Source organism: Trypanosoma brucei (genome assembly GCF_000002445.2).
Source record: "Trypanosoma brucei brucei TREU927 chromosome 11 chr11_scaffold01 genomic scaffold, whole genome shotgun sequence".
Taxonomy (NCBI): Eukaryota; Euglenozoa; class Kinetoplastea; order Trypanosomatida; family Trypanosomatidae; genus Trypanosoma; species Trypanosoma brucei.
Window position 1 is genome coordinate 3,165,320 of NT_165288.1, and position 20,283 is coordinate 3,185,602.

The following is a 20,283-nucleotide window of genomic DNA, read 5'->3' on the forward strand; positions in this document are numbered from 1 at the left end:
CCTCTGTATCTCTTTACCACTTGTACTATTATGTCATTTTCTTTGTTGTTGCCGCCTTTCTTTGGGGGGGGGGGGTAACCTTTTCATCCCATGTGGAGGAGGGCATGTGTAGAAAGAATAGTTGTTTCTGCTGTAATATTGATGTTTGTGGCATCGATGTTTGCTTATAGGCGCTCCTTGTTTCCTTTTTCTTTTGATAGGAAGTTGCACTAAACAGCATGTTCAACCAGTTTTCGAAGATGCCCTTGGAGCCTCCATACATTCGCAACGTATACATCGCGAGCCTTCCGCCCAACTACACCGAAGAAGAGCTCCGAGCGTTGTTTGCGCCGTTTGGTAAGATCGTCTCAACAGCGCTTGTACGGGATAAGGAGACAAAACGCTGCAAGGGGTATGGGTTTGTGCTGATGGAGAGATACCAGGACGCATACAATGCTGTCATGGCTCTTCAGGGTCACACCGTTCAACACGCCCGTGTGCAAGTGCGATTGGCGCGCCCCGAAGCATCTGTGAAGAAGGCCGATCCGCTCTTGTACACTCAAGCGATGATGTGCGAGGTTGTGCAACCTGCGGTGTATGTTCTGTACCCACCGACGTGTATTACTGCTTAAGCAGAGGGTGCGGAAAGTGGTTCCAGACGCCACAAATAAATAAGTATATTTAAATGTTAGTATATTGCATTTTTTTTTTTACTTTCTGTTTTTTTTTTTCGTATGCTCTTGTGGGTGGCTCAGCATGTGTATGAAGTTCCGTCGTGCGCTAACATTGATTGGCTACCCACCTCTATGCTTAAAGGACAACAATTAACCAAACGTTACAAGCAACTTTTTTTTTTATTATTATTATTTTAAATAACTTATATGAAACAACTTTTTTTAAAAAATGAGCTTATTCATCATTTGAGGTCACCCTCTTTCAACTCCTTAAAAAAAAAGATTATGAACCGCTGGGTTGTGCGGGGTGAAAAATAAACGACACCATGAGCTGCAGAAGTACTAAGAAGAAAAGACACTAAGAGGTGTCAAGGTGGTGCACCGGTCACGAACTCGAATGAGGGCGAAGGTTGCACTCCAACATACTCTTGCACGCTACTGCTACGTTGGTGGTGCGGTTCTAATCTTCCAGAAAGATTACATCTTGTATATATATATATATATATATATTACTATTGTTGTTTCAAACTGATGCAATCGTTACTTCTACTATCTTAATGCTTCCCTCTGAAGTGATCGGGAAGACCACGTGTACTCTGTTACCTTGAAGGTAGACCGGAAAGAAAAAGAAATTCAAAAAACAAATATGAAACGGATGGAGTATGGATGAGAGATAAAATCTGGGGAAAATGAAAAAAAAACACATAAAAAACCAGCGGAAGGGAATGGGAAGTGGGAAAAGTTATTATGGTAAGGAGTGAAATAGATTAAAGGGGGGGAAATAAATGAGTAACTGACCGTGGTAGGGGAGAAGGGTCGAAATGTGTTCGCATGTGAAAAAAGGGCATGTCAATGTCTTTTGGCATTCCCTTCCATTGTTATAAAAGAAATCGAGGGGGGGAAGGGGTTAAAAGGGGGGAGAAATTCAACTGAAAAAAGAAATAATGATAGGTAAGTGTAAGCATTTAACAAGTACCATGGCATCAACCACTTTACTAGAGGAGAGCCTTCGTGGGTTTGTCGAACCAATGAAAGTTGTAGTATGTGGGACCAAACAAGAGTAGAGGAAAGGGGGGGGGATGAAGAATGGTACACATAACTAGGAGGCTTTACGTACACATAAACCAACAGTGAGTGAGTGCTTTTTATGTTACTACTTATCACTTTAGGAGGGAAATATTTTTCAAAGAGGAAAAGTTTCCAAGGGGTGGTGCGCTCCACGTACAACCCCACAGTTTACTTGCTCCATAACTGCTTGCGGTTCCACTGCTTCGTGTGACCACTATTTTCATCTCTCGTACTTTTCTCTCTTGATGTTTACTCGCATATCCATCTTTACCATTGGTGTGCTTGTTTGCGGGTGAGTGTGTGCTGAAAGGGAGGTGTCCAGCAACCATATAGGAAGATGGGCCCCAACAGACAAAGGAAACCAAGAGAACTGGCGCGTGGTAGAGGTCGTGGTGGTAGATGCGGCCGTGGGCGGGCTGCTGCACCGGCACCTACAGCACCGTCATCTATCCTCTCGCGTGCCGAGAAGGACATGGTAATTGACGTTCTCCACCACGCTGCCAGCGGAGGGGCAGTTCCGGTATCTGAGGAACACTTTAATCCGAACTCAGGCTCACGCATCAAGTTTCAGCGCAATAGTCCGTTAACACCTTCGGAGATCCTTCAGCGATTATATGAAGGCCTTGGTTTCCCACCCGATCTGGTCACACAATATGTGAGAGATCTAGCGGACGAATCAAAATTACCGGTCTTTAACTCCATCGGAGAACTCCTCGCAGAGGGCGGACCTTTCCAATCATTTTTGGTTGATAGTTGCTTCGAACTGTTTTCCTACATGCTGTGGTATTCACGTGAGGAAGAGGGCACGAGCTTAACCCCTGAGGAGGGAGACTCCATACTTCAGGAGGAGTTGGAAGCAGTGCGAGCCCTCTTTGATGATAGTTTCATCGGTTTGAAGAACTTTGGCGATGACGATACGGACGACAGGGAACTCCAGTTCTCCTTCTTCACACAAGACGACAAGGGAGTGATGCTTTCTATTCGCATTCCGGACCACTACCCCTCGGATCCCCCTAACATATTTATTGGCCCGCGCAAGCAGCAGACAGGAGGAATGTCCACCTTAGCTGTTTTACCGCTTGATACAAAGGAACTTCCAGCCGTGGCAAGACGATCAATACTGGATGCTGCTGTTGAAGCGATTAACGGATTCGTGGGCGAGGGTTGTTTAATTGGGTTGCTTTCTTCAATTTGTGGCGCAATTTCTTCTGTTAGTGGACTGGGAGTAGTAGAACAACTTCCTACTCCCGCACCGTGTGAGAGTAAGGAGGTAAAGGCTGTAATAGCCGCAAAGCGCCAGGCGTTCGCGTCTGCGCTGTCCGCTTCTGAGGATCCGTTGGCGTTACCCCCTGAGGAACCAAGCTCGACGACGTGCTCACTACCAGCGAAGGTAGAGCTTGGTACTGTCGATCACAGCGATGACGAGGTCGGTCAAGTCCGACGGGAATTTCTCCGTAACAACAAACAGTTGGATGCGAAGCTCAAGGAGGAGTGGCAGGCTCTCAGAGCTAACGGTACCCTGAGAAACTCGCGGGAGCAGCTTCCCGCCTACAATGCACGTGAGGAGCTTCGCCAGGCCGTGGCAAGGCACCGCGTCGTTGTTGTAAGTGGTGAAACGGGTAGCGGTAAGACCACTCAAATACCGCAATATCTGTATGAGTTTATGTGTGAAGATGGGAAGGGGAGCTCTGCCAACATTGTGTGTACGCAACCACGGAGACTTGCGGCAACTTCCGTAGCACTTCGGGTTGCTGGAGAACGCGACGAAGCCGTAGGCGGTGTGGTTGGTTACACTATCCGTCTGGAAAACTGTGTGTCCAGTCGCACTCAAATTACTTATTGCACCACCGGTGTTGTGCTTCGGCGAATACAGGTGGATAAATTTTTGGGTAGGGTCAGCCACATCGTTGTGGACGAGATTCATGAGCGTGGTGTGGACACCGATGTCCTCCTTATTCTCCTCCGTGACCTTCTCGAGCGCCGTGATGATTTGACTGTCGTACTCATGAGTGCGACAATGGATTCTGAGTTGTTTGCACGTTACTTTGGTGGGTCTCCTATCATTAACATTGCTGGTCGCACATTTCCCGTCCAGGTATTCCATCTAGAAGAGATTATCCCAATGGTAAACTACAGTCTGGATGATGGTTCACCGTATGCCAAGTGGGAGGTACGAAAGGAAGAGAGGCGACGGAATACGCGGAAGCAAATGTTGGACATTGACATCAATGAGATTGAAGAGGCGCGGGAACTCACCGCAGGAGTCCATGGACCGTCAACACAACTAAGCGCATCACACAGGACGTTGGATATCCTATCCCGGATGAATCCAGACGTCATCAACTACGAACTGATTGAATCCATTGTTGTGTACATCGATACCAAGATGGGTGTGCCAGGCGCCATTCTGATTTTTCTTCCTGGCATGGTGGAGATGACTTCGTGCATGGAGCAACTAAAGTCTAACCCGAAGCTCCTCAGTAGTTGCCTCATCTACAACCTCCATAGTTCTCTTGGGTCGGCCGAGCAACAGGGCGTATTTCAGCATCCACCCAAAGGCAAGAGAAAGGTGGTCATCGGAACCAACATCATGGAGACGTCCATCACCATTGATGATGCGGTGTTCGTCATCGATTGCGGGAAGGTGAAGGAGAACCGCTATGACGCACGGAGAAGTTTATCACAACTGGTTACTGTGAACACATCCAAAGCTAACTGCCGTCAGCGGCAAGGGCGAGCTGGTCGAGTACGTGAGGGTTTCTGCTTTCGTTTGTTTACCAGCACCCAGTTCGAGTCACTCGACGACCATCAGCTTTGTGAGATGCATCGTGTTCCCCTCGAGAGTCTTGTTCTTCAAATATATTCCCTTAATCTCGGTGATGAAGTAGAGTATCTTCGGAAAGCTCTGTCACCGCCAGATGAGCGGGCTGTGCGAAGCAGCGTCAAAGCCCTAACAACACTTGGTGCACTGACTATGGACAAGCGTCTTACATCGCTTGGGCGGCACTTGGCCAACCTCCCGCTGGATGTTCGTATTGGTAAGATGGTCATACACGGTGCAATTCTTCAGTGTGTGGACCCAGTACTGACGATCGCCGCATGCCTTGCTGTGCGTACCCCATTCCTTTCGGCGATGGACTATCAAGTGGAGGTGGAGGGTGTGCGGAGAGCGCTCTCTGGGGATTACATGTCAGACCATTTATCTTCGTGGTTTGCTTATTCTAAGTGGATCGCGATGTGGCACAAGGAGGGCCCTGCTGGAGCGAGTAAGTTGTGTGCAAAGTACTATTTGTCTCTGCCAGCACTGCGGCAAATCCAAGCCACAAAGCAGCAGTATGAGCGATTTCTCTACGAGGCTGGGCTTATTGAGGAAACACCTGTTCGTATGAAGAACAACCGGTTCCTCTATGACCCAGTTGTCACTCTTGAAGACAGTGTGTACGAGTCGGGTGGACCCCGTTTCAACACCAACTCTGGTAGTGTGAAGTGCATTCTTTCGTGCATCGTCGCCGGCCTCTATCCGAATGTGGCGTGTGTGAAGACAGTGCGAGGTGGAAAGGGAGGCAACCGTACTAACATCACGACCCTGGACGGGTCGGAAGTTCTTGTTCACCCCTCCAGCGTTGCTGGAAAGGAAAAGGCGTTCGCCTCTCCACTTCTTGTTTATGTGGATAAGGTGAAAACTTCAGCCACCTTTCTGCGTGAAGTTTCAATGGTGACGCCGCTTCATGTCGTGTTCTTTGGGAGCGGCCGCCTCGAGTATCTTCCGAAATATGGGGAACTTGTCGTGGACGAGGCAACTGCTTTCAGATGTCAAAGCGAGGATGCTGTATTGTTACGGCACCTAAAGGATCAGTTGGATTCAGCCCTTAGCCAAAAGATCAACGACCCGTCTAAGAGTTGGGAATCTACCAGCAGCGTTGTCGTTCGCGCTATTCTCAGGCTTCTGAAAGGTGACTCGAGCACTGTCCGTGGTTTAACAGTTGTCGACAGGCGCCAGCCACGCGCACCGCTGACTGCCCCGCTGCTGCAGGTCGAGTCAAGCGACGACGCACCAAAAAAGAAGGACGGCAGCGCCGACAAGAGGACATGTTTTGTGTGTGGTGAGGGCGGTCACGTGGTTAATACCTGCCCACATAAAGCAGCAGCAGCGAAGGGAGGACCCGTGACGCGCTGCTTCATTTGTGGGGAATGGCACCACCCGACAGATTGCGCAGTAACGACCCCCATGCGTTGAGAACCCCCGGATGGTTCACTCATACGTGAGGTTCCCCCCTTTTTTCTACTGTTATTTCCCCATCGAGGGGGATGGGGACAGTCATACTTGCATGTGGCTGATGGATGGAGTAGTGAAAACATAATTATCTCTACCGCCTTTTTCATGAATTTTTTTTTCTACTCGTTCTCATCTGCGTCTACCTTTTCTTTTTTCGGTATTATATTTCCATTTTTTTTTATTTGTTCGCCGTTTAGGGTATAAAGCAAAGACGTCTTGGAAGAGATCGTGATTTTCCTGCCTTATTCGTACCATTACTGCACAAAGGGAGAGGAAACGGAACTCAAGTGACGGCTTTACACGATATCTCAAGTGTTCAAAAAGAAAGAAAGAGAAGAAGGTGAGCGCAGAAGCGAGCGGTCAAATTCACAGGTTAACACAATGGCAGCTGTCACCCAGCAGGGGAATGACACCCGGAAGCTGCGATGCAATGTTTACGTAGCCAGCCTTCCATTAGATTTTGACGACGACCAACTCTTTGACCTTTTCTCCCCGTACGGCCGCATAAGCTCTGCGCGGATTATGCGATCGAAAGGAGCGCGACAATCCAGAGGCTACGGCTTTGTGTTATTTAGGCACGCCTCCTCCGCTGAAAAGGCGATTGACTCGTTGGTGGGTTACGTCATTGGTGGAAGCCGTATTCAAGTTCGACTGGCCCATCCGGAGGCCTCCGTTGCGTACAGCGGGCAGCGTGGATCCCGCAGTGGAAACTCAACGCCTGGTGCCCTTCCTGAAAAGACGTTACCGGCGGCCTCAGGAGTAATTACTCCACCACCACCGTCATCTGCAATTATTTCGCACCCCAATGATTCTGGTATGATGGTTCAAACATACCCCATTACGACGATGTACCCAACTATGTACCCATCTGTCGTTCCGCAGATAATCGCTCAACCTCAAGCACCCGTACCGGCTGCTATGCAGCAAGTTGTGTTTCTCCCGCAATACGCACAACAGTCAAACCAATCAACACCACCGACATTTTATATGATGGTACCAGACGCCATGCAGGCCGTTCCTCCTACGCTGTCGTAAAGGGAGGACTATCTGAAGTAGAAGGTCCCCTCCGTGTTATTACAATCGGGAATATCTCCACTTTCTTTCTTTCCTCTTTTTTCTTGCTTATTTTACTTCTTTTACCTTCCACCCATCTTTCCATTCACACCATTTTTTTTTTCCGCGCATTTTTCTTTCTTCCTTCTCCTTGATTTTTTTTTTGTTGCTCTCCGTCTCTCAGGCAGAGTCTGGTGTAATCGGACCAATTTACGGTTAAAATCAGCCGATGGGCGAGATGAAACACTTATGAACGACGTATGTTTATGTTCCTATATGAATTAATATATGCACATTTGCATTATTAAATTTCTTCTCTCCCGCACGCAGGCACGCACACACGTTGGGATGTGCATGTAGTTGTGAGGATGGTTCTTCCAAACCTTTAGGAACTGAGGGAGGGGGGAAATGATGCATTTTCTAAATATAATTATGGGGATACATCCATACGATGTGACACGAGTGAAGAAGCAAAAGAGAGAGAGGGGGGAGGAAGGAAAAGAAAAAGAGAGAAAAGGAAACAAGAGGACATACTCACACACATGCAAAACAACAACAACCACATTAAAAAAAAAAAGAAACGGTCATTCCGCCGTGTTTTTTTTTCTTTTCGCTTTTGTTGTGCGGCTGTTTCCAACAACTCCCTTCTGCTCCTCCTCCTCCTCCTCTAATTCCCTTTCTTTCCTTCCCCTCTTTCTTTTCCCTCTACTCCTCTTTCTTCTTGTTTTTGTTTCTATTTTGTTTCCATTTTTTTTTTCCTTTTTATGACTCATGCATATGTGTGATGAAAAAGAGGGGAAAGATATTAAATGATATATAATATATAATACTTTTGACGGAAGAGAAAAAGAAAGAACAACAACCTGTTGCACAAAGTGGCAACTTCTATTAATAAATAACAGCAAACCATTTAAGGAAGAGAGATGAAGTAAAAGCAAAGTAATAACAGTATAATAATATTGCTTTGAAACAAAGGAAGAAGGAAAGGAAGCAGAAACAACAAAGAGGGATTTGAGAATTGAGAAATACAGGTAACACTACTAGTGTTACTATTTTGTGATTACATGGCATATTTATTATATCTTTGCACATATCAGCAGCAGGCCACCTGCCTGTCTTTTTTTTTCTTTTTCTTTTTTCTTTTTTTTTGCTGCTGTCGTTGCTCTTTTTTTTTTCCCCCACTCCTCTTTTCTTTTTGTTTATATTATAATTTATTTATTTTTATACGCTCCGTTTCCTCTTTTTTATTGTCTGTTTTTTAAGAAAAAAAAATATAATGGAGTTAAATAAAGAAAGAGGAATGAAAGTGTTTGAGAAAATAAGGAACACGCGGATTTGGAGGAAATGAATGGATGAATGGAAAAAGGAGGAAAAGGAAAAAAAGGCAGGAAAAAACTGTCGCGTGAGTGTTAATTTTTTTTATTAAAAAAAAAAAGCAATCAAATAAATTAACAAAACTAAAAAAATTGTGTAATTGAGAGAAAAAGTATAAACAGATCCGTAATACCTGAAACTATCAATGGCGATAACCAAAAAACAACTTTTAAAAGGTCTCTCTTTTTCTTTTCTTCTTCTTCTTTTTTCTTTCTTTTTTTTTAAAAAAAAGGAGAGGAAAATAAGTGAAGTTAAAGGAGAGGAAAATAAGGAGAAGGAGAAGGAGGAGAGGAGGATGGGAGAAGGAGGAGGAAAAAAAAAAAAAAGAGACAGGAAGACGGGTTAAACAGTGGAAGAATGGAAAAGGTTGTTTTTTTTTTTTTACTTTTTGCATAAATCGTGCCGATAATTAATTAATTTTTTTTTTCGTTTTAAAAAGAAAAAAAAATCAAACGCGGTGAATAAATGGGGATAGACGCAGAAAAAGTAAAAGTAAAAGATATAAATGACGTGTGTGCGTGTGTGTATGTGTGTATGAGGAAAGTAACAAGAAGTGGCAGGCAAAATTGTAAACAAATAAATAATTATAAATAAACGGAAAGAAGAAAGATAATAAAGAGGGAAGTGGAAAGCTGTCAAATGCACTCCCTTTTTTTATTTTTATTTTTCTTTTTCCTGTTTTGTTTTACATGTATGCGTGGAATGCTTACTTCGCGCGGATAACTCTTTTTATCCTATCTCTCTCTCTTTTTTCTCCGTTTTTTTTTTACCTCCTTTTTGATATTATCATTATTATTAATACTATGATGATTGTCGTGACTATAATGATTATTATTTTTATGATTTAATAGCCAGCGGTCCTCACACTAAAATATGCGAAAAAAAAAAGCGTTAATAAGTAAGGAGGTAAATAAAAATTGAAAAAAAAGAAACAGACGAAAATCATAAAATGAAGGTAACAAAAAAAAAATGTACGAGGGAATGCCAACAACATCAGCACACACGCGCAAACAAAAAAAAACAGTTGGGGATATGTTTGTTTGTTTGTGTATGTGTTTGTGTGTGGGGGGGGAGGGAAGGGGAGAAGCAAATAGCGATCCCATTGCAAGTATATGACATCACCCATTTTCCTATAATAATAATAATTATTATTATTTGTATTTGTGTTTGTGTTTGTGCTTTTGTTCATTCCCTCGTTTTCCTACTTGCGTTTGTTCCTGTTCTTGTTCTTGCTTTTTTTTTCTTTTCTCATCTTTTCTACCTCCTCCTCCTCCTCCTCATTATTATTATTATTATTACCGAATTCTCTCTTCATTTTGTATGCGTGTATGCGTATGTATGCATGCGCCTCTATTTTAATGTTTGTGTTGAATTCAAATGAATTCACCCATGCCGTATTTGTGCCCCACCCCTTTTTATGCCGTGTGCTTGTATGAGTTCGTATAATTTTTTTTGTTTACATCCATATAAATATAAATTATATTTATATTTATACGCTTGCATTATTCCCAAAAGAAAAAAAAATGCCGTATTTATTTATGATATTCGTTTAACAATGTGCTTGATTGTTTCAATTTCTTTCTCTTACTTTCCTCTGTGTGTGTGTGTTTGTGTTTCTTCAACTTTCTGCTAGTGGCTTCGCTCCTTTATTTTCTTCCTTTTATTTTTCTTCTTTTTTTTTGTTTTGTTTTCACTTCCACTTTTTATTTCATTGAATGTGTCCCTTTTTTTGGCAGGTAACATATGGGAATATTTATTGGGAAATAAGAGAAGAACAAAAAAGTGGTGTAGAAAACATTATTGAAACCAAAAGGAGAAATTTAAAGTAACGAAAAAGAAGGAACGTGGAAAGCGAGTTAAAGGTATCACTTTTTAAAAATTTTTTTTTAAAAAAAGAAGAGGGAAAATGAAACAAAATATAAAATAAATCAGGTAAACAACAACAACAACATCATCATCAAAAAAAAAGCAACATTAAACAAAGAGGGAGATAAAGAAGGGGGAGAAAAGAGGAGGTTCAATGAAGAATTATGAGCATTTTTTCCTTTTTTTAAAAAAAAGACCTAAAATCTTCTTTAAAATTTTACTTTCATTCATTTTTTTTTACTTTTTTCTTTTCTAAATAGCAGTGTGGAAAAATCAGTGCACATATTTTTCGAATTGTTTCAAAGTGAAGACAGCAAAAAAAGAGAGAAAGGAAATATTCTAAAAAGAAGAGATAATAAGAAAAAAATGAAAAAAGGAAGGATATAGTGCCTGATGTGCTCACCGAAATCGACCAAGTAATAATAATAATAATGAAAATAATCCGAATATGAAGATGACATATTAAATATTAAATATTAAAAAAAAATATATATATATATCTTTACAGTGACTATTCCTCTTTTCCCCCTCCCTTCTTACTACTTCGAAACAACAACAACAACAACAAAGAAAAACACTCTGTGGAAACAGGAAGAAGAAAAAAAGAAACACACGTACTGCAACACATGGAAATGTTCAGAAGAACAAATCATATAAACATATATTTATTTATTTAAAATATTGTTAGTAACATGAGCGTAAACACACAAGCGAATGGTTAAAAGGCAATGATGATAACACAGTAGGAAATGAAGCAAATGTGTAGGCGTACCCATGCTATAAAGAGGGAAAGTAAAAGTGATGATTTTGCTCTTTTGTCTTTTGTCTTTTGTCTTTTTTGTTTTCTTTTTGTCTTTTTTGTTTTGTGAGTGTGTGTGTTGTTAAACAAATTATAAAATAAAGCAGATGCGGCGAAAAAAAAAATGGGAAGAATGAAAGAAAGGAATATATATATATATATATATATTTATGTTTATTTATGTTTATGCTCATACATCTGAGAACGGGTGGAAAAGGGATTACAAATGGTGGCATCGAGTATTTTTCAAAGCAGGAGGCAAATTGCGGGAAGAAGAAGGGATATGAGGGGGTGGGTTTGCGGAGAAATTTGTGTGTATATATGTGCTAAAAAAGACAAAAACAAGAACAAAAAACTGCAAATAAAATATATATATATATATATATATATATATATATATATATATATATTTATTTATTTATTTATATCTATGTTTCAATATTTTCGCATATTTATATGTGACCTTGATCTCTCTGAGTTTATTCTGTGTATACAATTAGCATATGTATATTATATGTTAGTTTGCTGGCTTAACTCGCTTCGTTTATATTTGTAACTTTCCTCTTTTGTTTGTTTGTTTGTTGCGGAAGGGAATTTGACTGGACGTGTCCGTCTTTTTGTTTTTGTTTGCAACTGTTCTTTTTTGTGTGTTTCTTATTTAATTACTTTTTGACTGTGTATTTGTGTGGATATTTATACGCAAATATCTATATCTATATATATGTATTTATATACATATGAACTTATATGAGTATAAATATAAATTTGAATGAGAATGAATAGACACGAAAAGAGCCATTATGTTGAAGTAAGTAAGCCGAACCCAGATGAAATTATATAGGGTGAGAAGGGTTGGAAATAATAATAATAATAATAATAATATATATATATATATATATAATCATGGATGTGAGCTCAGTGTTGTTGTTGTTATAATGATTATTTTCTTTTGCCCTCATGCAAATGCTGACGGACTCGAACACGTGGGGACCACCACATCGTCTTACTTTCCCTTCCTCTTTTTTTTTTGTTTTCTCCTTCTTATATGTTTTTTTGTTTTAATTCTAATTGGCTCGTTGCGTTTTGTTTGGTTGAGCTATTTTCGACACGAACCCGCTATGGTAGTTTTTTTTTGTTACTCTGTTTCTGCCTACTTGGTTACGTTAACTTTTTTCTTTTTTCTTTTTTCTTTTTTTCCATTTGTTTCTTCGCATGGAGGTGAGTATTCATGAAAAGTGATGGAGAGTAATTTAGAGGAAGCGAAGGGGAAGAAAAGAGCGGAGGGGGAAAAAAAAAAGGATTGTTTTGGGAGAGAAAGGGGAGAAATAAAAAAAGTTGTTGCTGTTGTTATTGTTATTAAAAAAAAAAACAAAAACAAGAGAGGTTTTAATTAGAGCGAGGAAAGAGAAAGGTGAAGGAAAGAAGGAAAGGGGGGAGGGAAAAAGTTTGTATTGGCGGTGGGATTTGAGGTGCAACGGATCCGAAATCACGGAACAATTACATTTAATCTCATTTCTCTGCGGTCATGTTGAGCCGTAAGGAACCCTCGCATACGGGAACCTTCACCATTTTCTTTTTATATTTTTCTCTTTCTTTTTTTTCTTTTTTCTTTTTTTTTTAAAAAAACATGGAGATGACATTGGATAACAAAACAAATACGCCCATATTTAAATATTTACATATTTATGCAACTGTTAATTCATTAAAAGGTGGAGGGGAGGGAATGAACAGAACCAACAATGATGGGGGAAGGGGTTTAACAATGAATAAGTGAAACAGTGGATCAAGTGAAAATTATTGTATTTATGTTTTATATTAATATAAATACAAATTTAAACGAATTTGAATAAATAACTGAATTTAAGCAATATAATAAATCTATATACGGACATGTAGAGTTGCACTTTTTTTTTTTAATTTGAAAGGTTATGAAATTAAAAACAGTTGCGACTGCTTCAGCAAATGAGGAATGTTTCCGTTTCTAAGTGTCAATGTCCGTGTGAGTGGCTGAGAGGACGAAAAATATGAATAATATGACAAAAATAGAAGAAGCACAATCGAAGAGACAAACAGAAAAAAAGAAGCATAACGAAGAATATATAAGCCACGTAAAATATTTAAATGAAATAAAACAAAATGAGGAAGCACTATATTGGACACACAATGAGAAACAGCGGAAGTAATGACAAAATTCACTCTTCCCCTCCTTTTATTATTATTATTGTTATTGTTATTATCTTAGTTTCCTCCCTTTTTTTTTTAACATTTGTGACGTGGCGTTTCTTTATTTACGTTTTTGGTGGGTTCGTTACCACCGCTCTTCTCGGTGCATGTGTATATGTATATGCTTGCTCACTTTTTTCCCTTGTTTTTTAATATTAATCATATTATTATTATTACAATCATATCCCTTGGTTCCATCTACAACCTTTCGTGGGGCAGATATTTATGTCCCCTATATTCCTTTCTCTTTTAAAAAAAAATCTTTATTTATTTGATCTGGTTCTTTTTTCCTCTTTATATATATATATATATATTAACGAAACTACTTTTGTTTTTTTAAATTTTTTTACTATTACGGCACAAGCGAGTGAATCCTCACCCAAAACGGCGGGGAAGGAGCATCAACTTGTGAGGTTCCTCATGAAAAATATAAATATTGCATGCGGATACCAAACTTGCCGATGCTTACACGCATTAAAAAAGAAGGTTTCGTTTTGTATTTTTGAAAAAAAAAACAAAGAAGGAAAAGGAAAGATACATATATATATAAATATGAATGCAAAGAGAAAATTAATAGACAAGGAGAGGGGCGTAACTCGAGCTTCCTTCAAGTGTTTTTCCTTTTCATTTTATCAATATTATTTTATTTATCTTTTCTCGGTGTTGTTCTTCTTTTATCTTTTCTTCTATCCTTTTCACGTGACACTATTTCCTTTGGTTGAAACTAACGAATAATATACGCCTGTGCATAAGCGATGGTGAGTGACTAAATGAATAAATAAATAAATGCTCTTTTGAATAAATGGAGGGAATATTTAAGACTCAGAAACGTAAGTTACGAGGAGGAAGGAGGAAAAAGGGACGAGAGGTGTCTTTCCTTCTTTATTTTTGCCTTTTATTGTGTGCACTTTTGCTACTCCTCGTTGCCGCATTTCCGTTCTTCCGTAACGGGGGGGGGGAAAAAAAAAGGAATTGTGCGTTTGGTAAAGAAATGAAGGTATAGAAGCGGCTTCCGCTTGTCCCCGCATGTCCTCGTGCATGTTTAAAGCCGCGCTCTTCCCTCCATTCGTGCTGATGAGTATTTGTTCATAAATATGAGAGGAAATATATATATATATATATTTATAGGTATATATTTACTTGACTTCTCTTTTCCTCTTTTTTTAATTATTGTAAACTTTTATATTTATGTACATGCACATTAAGAGCGCACCCTAATGTCGTATTGCGGTGATGATTCACCGTTGTTACCCATCATCATGGCCAAAGTAATAATTATATATATATATATTATTGCATTCTCATTATGGTGCCCTTTTTCTTCCCTTTCCCTTTCTACTTACCTTCTTTGTTATCATAATTATTAAAACTGTACGTACTTTACCTCAATTAAGCAATAATGGTAACCGAAAGTAGAAGAAGAAAAGGAAAAAAAAGGATGCGGAAGGATAATTACGCACAACACTTTAATTATTATTATTATTATTACATTATTATTACTATTATTATTGTTTGTTCCTTTGTGTACTTCCTTGCCACTTATACGCGTACCTTTCATTGCTTTGGCACTGATCATATGAATTAAATTTAAGGATTTTAATTATGGTGATGATTGTTGTTATTAAAAAAAAACAATAATAACTATTATTTTATATTGTGCCTTTACTCGTTGCAACCATCATACCCTCGTGGATTGCATTGTTTCGTTGGCGTGGAGGTAACAAACCACATAAACGAGCCAAATGACTGCACATATAGCGGAAGGAAATAAAACAAAGGAGAAAGTAAAGCAAATTAAAAAAAAGAGGGAGCGAGAAGGATTTAAAAGAAACATTTTTTTTTCTTAAAGATGAGTCGACTTCTACCATTCGTGTTTATCGATCCATATTTGTATATGTTTATTTATTTATTTGTATATACGAAAAGAAGATAAGGAATGGGGGAAAAGAGGCATGAAGAAGTGAGAAGAGGATGAGGAAGAGAAGGAAATAAAAGAAAAGAAAAGAAAAAAAAAGCGATAGAAAACAGAAAGAAAAAGGAAAAAGAAAAAAAAATGAAGAAAAGAGAACAAGGTGCTGGTGTGCCGCGTACTTGAAATTCACACTGTTCCCGTTCTTTCACATCGAAGTTGGGAAACCAATAAAACAAGAGGTATAAATCATATCATAATTATTACTGTTTGGAGATGACTTTCTTTTCTTTTCTTTTTGTTTTTCTCTTTTTTTTTTTTTTACCCCTCTCCCATTCAGCTTTTCTTTTGTGTACCTTTTCTTTACAGCACTCTGTGTTTCAACCGACCGGATAATGGAGACCAGCAAAAACAACCACAAAATGCGAGTAAAACCAGAGCAGCAAGAAAAGAAGCGAAAAAGACAGCGCCCATTTATGGGTTTATTTACTTTAAAATTAAAATATATATATATATATATATTATACTCACATATTTGTGTGGTGACGAAGGTAAGGAAAGGGGAAATTATTGCAAGTTGTTTATATGAAACTGGCAAACAAAAACTCTTTTTCTATCTTTTTTTTTTAAAAAAAAGAAAAAGAGAAGAGGGGAGAGGAGAGGAGAGGAGGATTTCAAAAAAAAAAAAGAAGCAAGTGCGTGTGCGCACGGATGGCTGGACGGACTTTAACACATGGTGCAACACGATTTGATTTTCAGTTTGCTTTTCATTTTCTTCGATCCGACAGATAACTGCTCCGTGGGAATGACTTGCTCTCTTTTTTTTTTTAATTATTATTATAATTATTATGATTTCGTTTCGTAAATGATTTCCACTTTCCCAGTCCCTGCTGCACTTCATATCCGCGCAACATTTTCTTTGTTTTGTTTTGCTTATTCTTACCCTTCTTGTTATCTTTGTTTTTTTTAAAATTATTGCTTATTTATATTAGTTTCTATAGGGAATAGTCATATAATTTAGTTGTTTGAGACTGTGAGTCACAAGGCAGCGCCGCTTGAACTTTCCAGCATATTGAGATGAGGAACCTGCAGACCCACACATGAAAGGGGTAATATGATTCTTTTTTTAAAAAAAAATATATAAATATATTCTGCTTTTCATCCAAGAATAATAATAATGAAAAAGAAAGGTGCAATCCTTTTTGTTTTCAAGGAAAGGTCAGTCAATTTTTCCTCTCTTTCTTTTTCGGTTTCTTCGTGTGCCTGTTTGTTTTTTATATTGTTGTTTTCACACCAGTTAACAAGGGCTTTGTGCTCCGCAAAGTTAGCATCATAAAGTAAGGCGATAGAATACAAAAGAAAAAAAAGCTCCATCAAGAAAAGAGCGGGAGGAAAAAAAAAGAAAAATTATACACCGAAGATATATAGAAAGGGGCCATAAGCCTCGCATATAGCAACAAACAAGGAGGACAGACAAAAGGAAAAAAAAAGGGAGGACCAGGATATGGCGTTTCTCGTACAAGTAGCAGCGGATATATTCAATAATAAAGTGAACTTTGAGCTTAGCTTCCCGTCCAGACCCAGCATATCGGAACTGACGCGTTCGGCGGAAACTGCTTTCTCAAATGAAATTTCTCTTCGCCGACCGGACAATGTGCCATCGCACAAATTTCATTCATCGAAGATCAAAATGTACGATGAGGAGCTCAACAAATGGGTGGATCTAATAAGGGAGGACCAGTTAACGGATTATTGTCAGCTTTATGTTTTCCAACCTCCAAATGAATGGCACAAGGAAAGCCAAAAGGAAATCCCCCCTGCAATGAAGCCACCGAGTTCCGGCCAACGACACTCCGCAGGTGGTTCCTTTTCACAGGGCTCACGTGTCACTCCTAATGGAAGCCTTTCCATGCAGGGGGCTCTCGCACCGTACAACGGGTCTCGCTCACCCGTTAGCCACCGCAGTGAGTCGCAACAGGCTCGTCACGCTTCGTTCCACGGGAGTACCTCAAATGCGCTCGTGCCGCGTGCCCAGACAGATGTGTCGCAAGAAGAAAAACTGCGTGTGCTATTCGCGGAACTCGATGTAAAGGGTAACCGTGTGCTCGACGTTGAGGACTTCCGACACGGTTTCACTGTGTTTAATCTCAACTTCAGCCCAGCTACGGTGGACGATCTCTTTGAAAAGGGTGACAGCAACCGGGACGGGCGGATTACCTTTTCAGAATTTGAGCGGTTCGGACGGCTCTATCCAATCATGACGGATTGCCTCTATTTCCGTTCCAGGGCTTTTTGGGAAGAAGAACAAATCAGGCGCTCTATTCAAAATGAGCGACAGGCAGTGAGACAAGCGGAGCAAGCGGTGGAGCAGGCCCGACGAGCCCTTGAGGAGGCAGAAAATGAGACAGATGCCGCTAAGGATGCCGTCGCAACTGCGGATGCGGATCTCAAGGATCGAACGGACCGTCTGCGGGACCTCACGAGGGACATGGACAACGCAAAGCGCGAGAAGGAGCGGGCCATCCGCGAGAAGAAGGATCGCGAGAAGGAACTCTTCGAGATTCGTGAGCGTGAAAAGGAGCTTCGGAAAGACGCACAAGAGGTGGCTCGTGAGGCTGAGAAGCAGGACCGACGGGCGTTTTCTCTCGCTGGGGAAGCGAGTGCTGCCGATGACAAGGTTCGTGCCTTGGAGAAGGCCCTTGACGAGGCTCGTCGTGCCGCTGAGCGGGCGCACAACGCCGCAGATCAGGCTGCCAGAGACGCTGATATCGTGAAACTCCGCATGCAAGATGCTACACGAGATGCCGAGGAGGTGGCACGGGAGGTTCCCCGGGCGGAGGACGCGGTGCGGGCCGCAGAGCACAACGTATCAGCAGCAGATCAAGGGGCTCGGGAACTGGAAGGAATGGGCCGTGTGCTTTCGCGGGAGATAGAAGAGGCTGGGCAGCGACGGGATCAGAGCGAAAAGGCAGTTGAGGAGGCGAGAGGTATGATGCATGTGAAAGAGCGTCAGTTGGAGGAAGCAAAACAGCACGTTTCGGAGAGGGAACACGCCGTAAGGCTTAAGGAAATCGAACTGGCTGATCAGCTGAAGCAGCGTGAACTCGTGTCACAGCACGAGAGGACACTTATAGAGCAGGAGCTTCGGCTACGCGAACAAAGAGACAGTTTAGAGGAGCGGGAGACGAAATTGATGTCAGAAGCCAGCAGCTTCCTGGGCAATCTCCGTACGCAGTTACACGGTGGGAGGTCCTATCCGCGAGATTAATGCTTTATATGGGAGCAAATTTACCAGTGCGACGCACGCAACGTCACGGAGTGGTTGAATCAGTTGTGTGCAGGCGGGAAAATGAAGGGAGATCATCGAAAGAAGTAATGAAAAGAATCAAGCGCTCCTCCTTTTTTGTTTAAAGTTTTATGTTCATTTTTTACTTATTGGAGGCGGACGTTTTTACCGTGTAAGGATGTTCAGGGCGCGGGGAGTTTCATAGAATATTTCTCTTTTGTTCATTTACCCCTTTTGCTCTGACTCATTGTGACCTTCTACCAACTTCCCCGATTACTGCCGTAAACACGGCCATTAATTTTGTTGTTGTTATTGTTTTGTGCGTGTGTGTGTTTGTGCTAGTGAACCAAACGTTCGCAACATTTTATTTCCGTCCCTAGCAACCACCCAGCGGTGTGTTTGTGTGTGGCTGTGTGGGGTGTGACACTATTAGAGGTCTATAGAGAAATGGAGCAAAACAAGGAAAAAGGTTCGCGAGGAAGAGAGAAGGGGAAAAGAAGAGGTATTGGTCACGCAGGGTATCATTTGTTTTTCTTTGTGATCTCGTGGAATGATTATATATATATATATATATATATATATATATATATATATATATATTTGTTCCACACAGTTGTCTCGCTTCCTCCTTTCTGCCAAGTAGTTAATGATCTCACGCTGTGTTCATGGCGCCATAGAAAACCATATAATCTTCATTTTTTTTTTATGTGCTCTTGTGCCATTGCCGCTTTGTGGGTAGATGGGGTGACAGAAGGGTGATGATTGCCTCGGTAGCACATGGCCCTGCGTTGTTGCGGCGGCCCTCTCAACTGTTGTGCGTGTGCTTTTACTCATATATTCGCTGCCATAATCATTAATGCACTCATTTCTTTTTGTTTCCCTGTAAGTTCCCAAGGCTCCACCTCCAGACTTAACTGCACCATTGCATACGGAGAACACGACACAGGCAATGCGGCGTAGTCCTTGTGCTGATTACTTCACATCTCTAATGGCAACCGCCGGTTTTGTTCGATGCCGCGGTTTGAGTTCTAGCGGCCAAACAAACACCACACAAACTGTACACGTTCTCCATAGCCTATACCGTCGGTTGCGGAAGGAAGGTGAGGAACGAAAGATGCTGGAGGATGCCCTCTCCGTTAACCAACTCGAGACGAACATTCGTATCGGATTACGTCTTTTGCATTGCCACACACAGCTGGTGGATTTGAACAGACAGCTGAAGGAGTTACCCTTTTGGCGGCTAGTGAGGCGAATGTCACTTGCTGTTGCACGCCGTTATTATGCCTGGCGAATTTTTTCTATCCGGCTTCGATTGCGTAGCACAACGGCGATTAGCAACGCCCTGGTGTACACGCTCTTCCTAGTGGTTTGCTTTATGCTCTACGAGATCTATTGCGTTTGCCGCATTGGGGTGACGCGAGCGGAGGATCGGTACAAATCATTAGCCGTCCCGATAGTACAGACGTTTGAAGCCCTCGAGGAGGCGGCACGGCGACGAAAAGACATCTTGTTGAAGGAAATGGAGGGGGATATAGTTCGGCAAAGGAATTAGACAAACATCAGTACGTCCAAAAGGATGAGGGAATAGGATGGCTCGTTTAACTTTTTTTTTTGTCTGTCATCTCCTGGAATTATCACCCGATGGAACGTTTGCGTGCCGTGAACGTGTTACGTGTCGTTGAAGTAAATCATGGCCGTACTGGTGGGGAGAATGAACTGGCTGCGTTGCTTTATTTTCGCCGTGTGGTATGGAGTTCAGTGAAGTTACTCTAGTTG

General features: G+C 41.1%; 7 protein-coding genes across 7 annotated transcripts, besides 43 other annotated features; all 7 read left to right on the forward strand.

Annotated features, from left to right (window-relative positions):
* Positions 1–218: 218 nt before the first annotated feature.
* Tb11.01.3915 (uncharacterized protein) lies at positions 219–611 on the forward strand (the record flags this gene model as incomplete). The annotated part of the gene is made up of 1 exon (XM_824179.1): positions 219–611. The coding sequence occupies one exon, from the start codon at positions 219–221 to the stop codon at positions 609–611; it is 393 nt and encodes a 130-aa protein (XP_829272.1).
* A 214-nt stretch (positions 612–825) lies between these two features.
* Positions 826–884: a sequence feature (AT_rich).
* Positions 885–1,140: 256 nt separating this feature from the next.
* Positions 1,141–1,163: a microsatellite.
* An 895-nt stretch (positions 1,164–2,058) lies between these two features.
* Tb11.01.3930 (RNA helicase, putative) lies at positions 2,059–5,958 on the forward strand (the record flags this gene model as incomplete). The annotated part of the gene is made up of 1 exon (XM_824180.1): positions 2,059–5,958. One exon carries the CDS (start codon positions 2,059–2,061, stop codon positions 5,956–5,958), a length of 3,900 nt encoding a protein of 1,299 aa, XP_829273.1.
* Positions 5,959–6,378: 420 nt separating this feature from the next.
* Tb11.01.3940 (uncharacterized protein) lies at positions 6,379–7,032 on the forward strand (the record flags this gene model as incomplete). The annotated part of the gene is made up of 1 exon (XM_824181.1): positions 6,379–7,032. The coding sequence occupies one exon, from the start codon at positions 6,379–6,381 to the stop codon at positions 7,030–7,032; it is 654 nt and encodes a 217-aa protein (XP_829274.1).
* Positions 7,033–7,092: 60 nt separating this feature from the next.
* Positions 7,093–7,232: a sequence feature (CT-rich).
* A 286-nt stretch (positions 7,233–7,518) lies between these two features.
* Positions 7,519–7,579: a sequence feature (GA-rich).
* A 114-nt stretch (positions 7,580–7,693) lies between these two features.
* Positions 7,694–7,814: a sequence feature (CT-rich).
* Positions 7,815–8,167: 353 nt separating this feature from the next.
* Positions 8,168–8,199: a microsatellite.
* A 49-nt stretch (positions 8,200–8,248) lies between these two features.
* Positions 8,249–8,276: a sequence feature (AT_rich).
* Positions 8,277–8,459: 183 nt separating this feature from the next.
* Positions 8,460–8,485: a sequence feature (AT_rich).
* A 122-nt stretch (positions 8,486–8,607) lies between these two features.
* Positions 8,608–8,647: a sequence feature (T-rich).
* A 46-nt stretch (positions 8,648–8,693) lies between these two features.
* Positions 8,694–8,737: a microsatellite.
* Positions 8,738–8,829: 92 nt separating this feature from the next.
* Positions 8,830–8,873: a sequence feature (AT_rich).
* A 125-nt stretch (positions 8,874–8,998) lies between these two features.
* Positions 8,999–9,019: a sequence feature (AT_rich).
* Positions 9,020–9,205: 186 nt separating this feature from the next.
* Positions 9,206–9,269: a microsatellite.
* A 286-nt stretch (positions 9,270–9,555) lies between these two features.
* Positions 9,556–9,581: a sequence feature (AT_rich).
* Positions 9,582–9,638: 57 nt separating this feature from the next.
* Positions 9,639–9,683: a sequence feature (T-rich).
* A 205-nt stretch (positions 9,684–9,888) lies between these two features.
* Positions 9,889–9,918: a sequence feature (AT_rich).
* A 151-nt stretch (positions 9,919–10,069) lies between these two features.
* Positions 10,070–10,133: a sequence feature (T-rich).
* A 160-nt stretch (positions 10,134–10,293) lies between these two features.
* Positions 10,294–10,319: a sequence feature (AT_rich).
* A 430-nt stretch (positions 10,320–10,749) lies between these two features.
* Positions 10,750–10,790: a sequence feature (AT_rich).
* Positions 10,791–10,838: 48 nt separating this feature from the next.
* Positions 10,839–10,858: a microsatellite.
* Positions 10,859–10,941: 83 nt separating this feature from the next.
* Positions 10,942–10,973: a sequence feature (AT_rich).
* A 122-nt stretch (positions 10,974–11,095) lies between these two features.
* Positions 11,096–11,157: a sequence feature (T-rich).
* A 78-nt stretch (positions 11,158–11,235) lies between these two features.
* Positions 11,236–11,271: a microsatellite.
* A 184-nt stretch (positions 11,272–11,455) lies between these two features.
* Positions 11,456–11,521: a microsatellite.
* A 271-nt stretch (positions 11,522–11,792) lies between these two features.
* Positions 11,793–11,828: a microsatellite.
* A 118-nt stretch (positions 11,829–11,946) lies between these two features.
* Positions 11,947–11,971: a microsatellite.
* A 286-nt stretch (positions 11,972–12,257) lies between these two features.
* Positions 12,258–12,285: a microsatellite.
* Positions 12,286–12,657: 372 nt separating this feature from the next.
* Positions 12,658–12,708: a sequence feature (T-rich).
* A 171-nt stretch (positions 12,709–12,879) lies between these two features.
* Positions 12,880–12,926: a sequence feature (AT_rich).
* Positions 12,927–13,298: 372 nt separating this feature from the next.
* Positions 13,299–13,326: a microsatellite.
* Positions 13,327–13,457: 131 nt separating this feature from the next.
* Positions 13,458–13,488: a sequence feature (AT_rich).
* Positions 13,489–13,537: 49 nt separating this feature from the next.
* Positions 13,538–14,047, forward strand: Tb11.v4.0002 (hypothetical protein; the record flags this gene model as incomplete). Its single annotated transcript, XM_824182.1, has 1 exon — positions 13,538–14,047. One exon carries the CDS (start codon positions 13,538–13,540, stop codon positions 14,045–14,047), a length of 510 nt encoding a protein of 169 aa, XP_829275.1.
* Positions 13,606–13,629: a sequence feature (AT_rich).
* A 369-nt stretch (positions 14,048–14,416) lies between the features above and the next one.
* Positions 14,417–14,448: a microsatellite.
* A 133-nt stretch (positions 14,449–14,581) lies between these two features.
* Positions 14,582–14,607: a sequence feature (AT_rich).
* Positions 14,608–14,781: 174 nt separating this feature from the next.
* Positions 14,782–14,825: a microsatellite.
* A 105-nt stretch (positions 14,826–14,930) lies between these two features.
* Positions 14,931–14,968: a sequence feature (AT_rich).
* Positions 14,969–15,289: 321 nt separating this feature from the next.
* Positions 15,290–15,380: a sequence feature (A-rich).
* Positions 15,381–15,502: 122 nt separating this feature from the next.
* Positions 15,503–15,544: a microsatellite.
* Positions 15,545–15,616: 72 nt separating this feature from the next.
* Tb11.v4.0003 (hypothetical protein) lies at positions 15,617–15,973 on the forward strand (the record flags this gene model as incomplete). Its single annotated transcript, XM_824183.1, has 1 exon — positions 15,617–15,973. The coding sequence occupies one exon, from the start codon at positions 15,617–15,619 to the stop codon at positions 15,971–15,973; it is 357 nt and encodes a 118-aa protein (XP_829276.1).
* Positions 15,724–15,743: a microsatellite.
* Positions 15,864–15,891: a microsatellite.
* Positions 15,974–16,039: 66 nt separating the features above from the next.
* Positions 16,040–16,071: a sequence feature (AT_rich).
* A 271-nt stretch (positions 16,072–16,342) lies between these two features.
* Positions 16,343–16,372: a sequence feature (AT_rich).
* A 353-nt stretch (positions 16,373–16,725) lies between these two features.
* Tb11.01.3960 (hypothetical protein, conserved) lies at positions 16,726–18,489 on the forward strand (the record flags this gene model as incomplete). Its single annotated transcript, XM_824184.1, has 1 exon — positions 16,726–18,489. One exon carries the CDS (start codon positions 16,726–16,728, stop codon positions 18,487–18,489), a length of 1,764 nt encoding a protein of 587 aa, XP_829277.1.
* A 573-nt stretch (positions 18,490–19,062) lies between these two features.
* Positions 19,063–19,107: a microsatellite.
* A 349-nt stretch (positions 19,108–19,456) lies between these two features.
* Tb11.01.3970 (hypothetical protein, conserved) lies at positions 19,457–20,059 on the forward strand (the record flags this gene model as incomplete). The annotated part of the gene is made up of 1 exon (XM_824185.1): positions 19,457–20,059. One exon carries the CDS (start codon positions 19,457–19,459, stop codon positions 20,057–20,059), a length of 603 nt encoding a protein of 200 aa, XP_829278.1.
* Between the last annotated feature and the right edge of the window lie 224 nt (positions 20,060–20,283).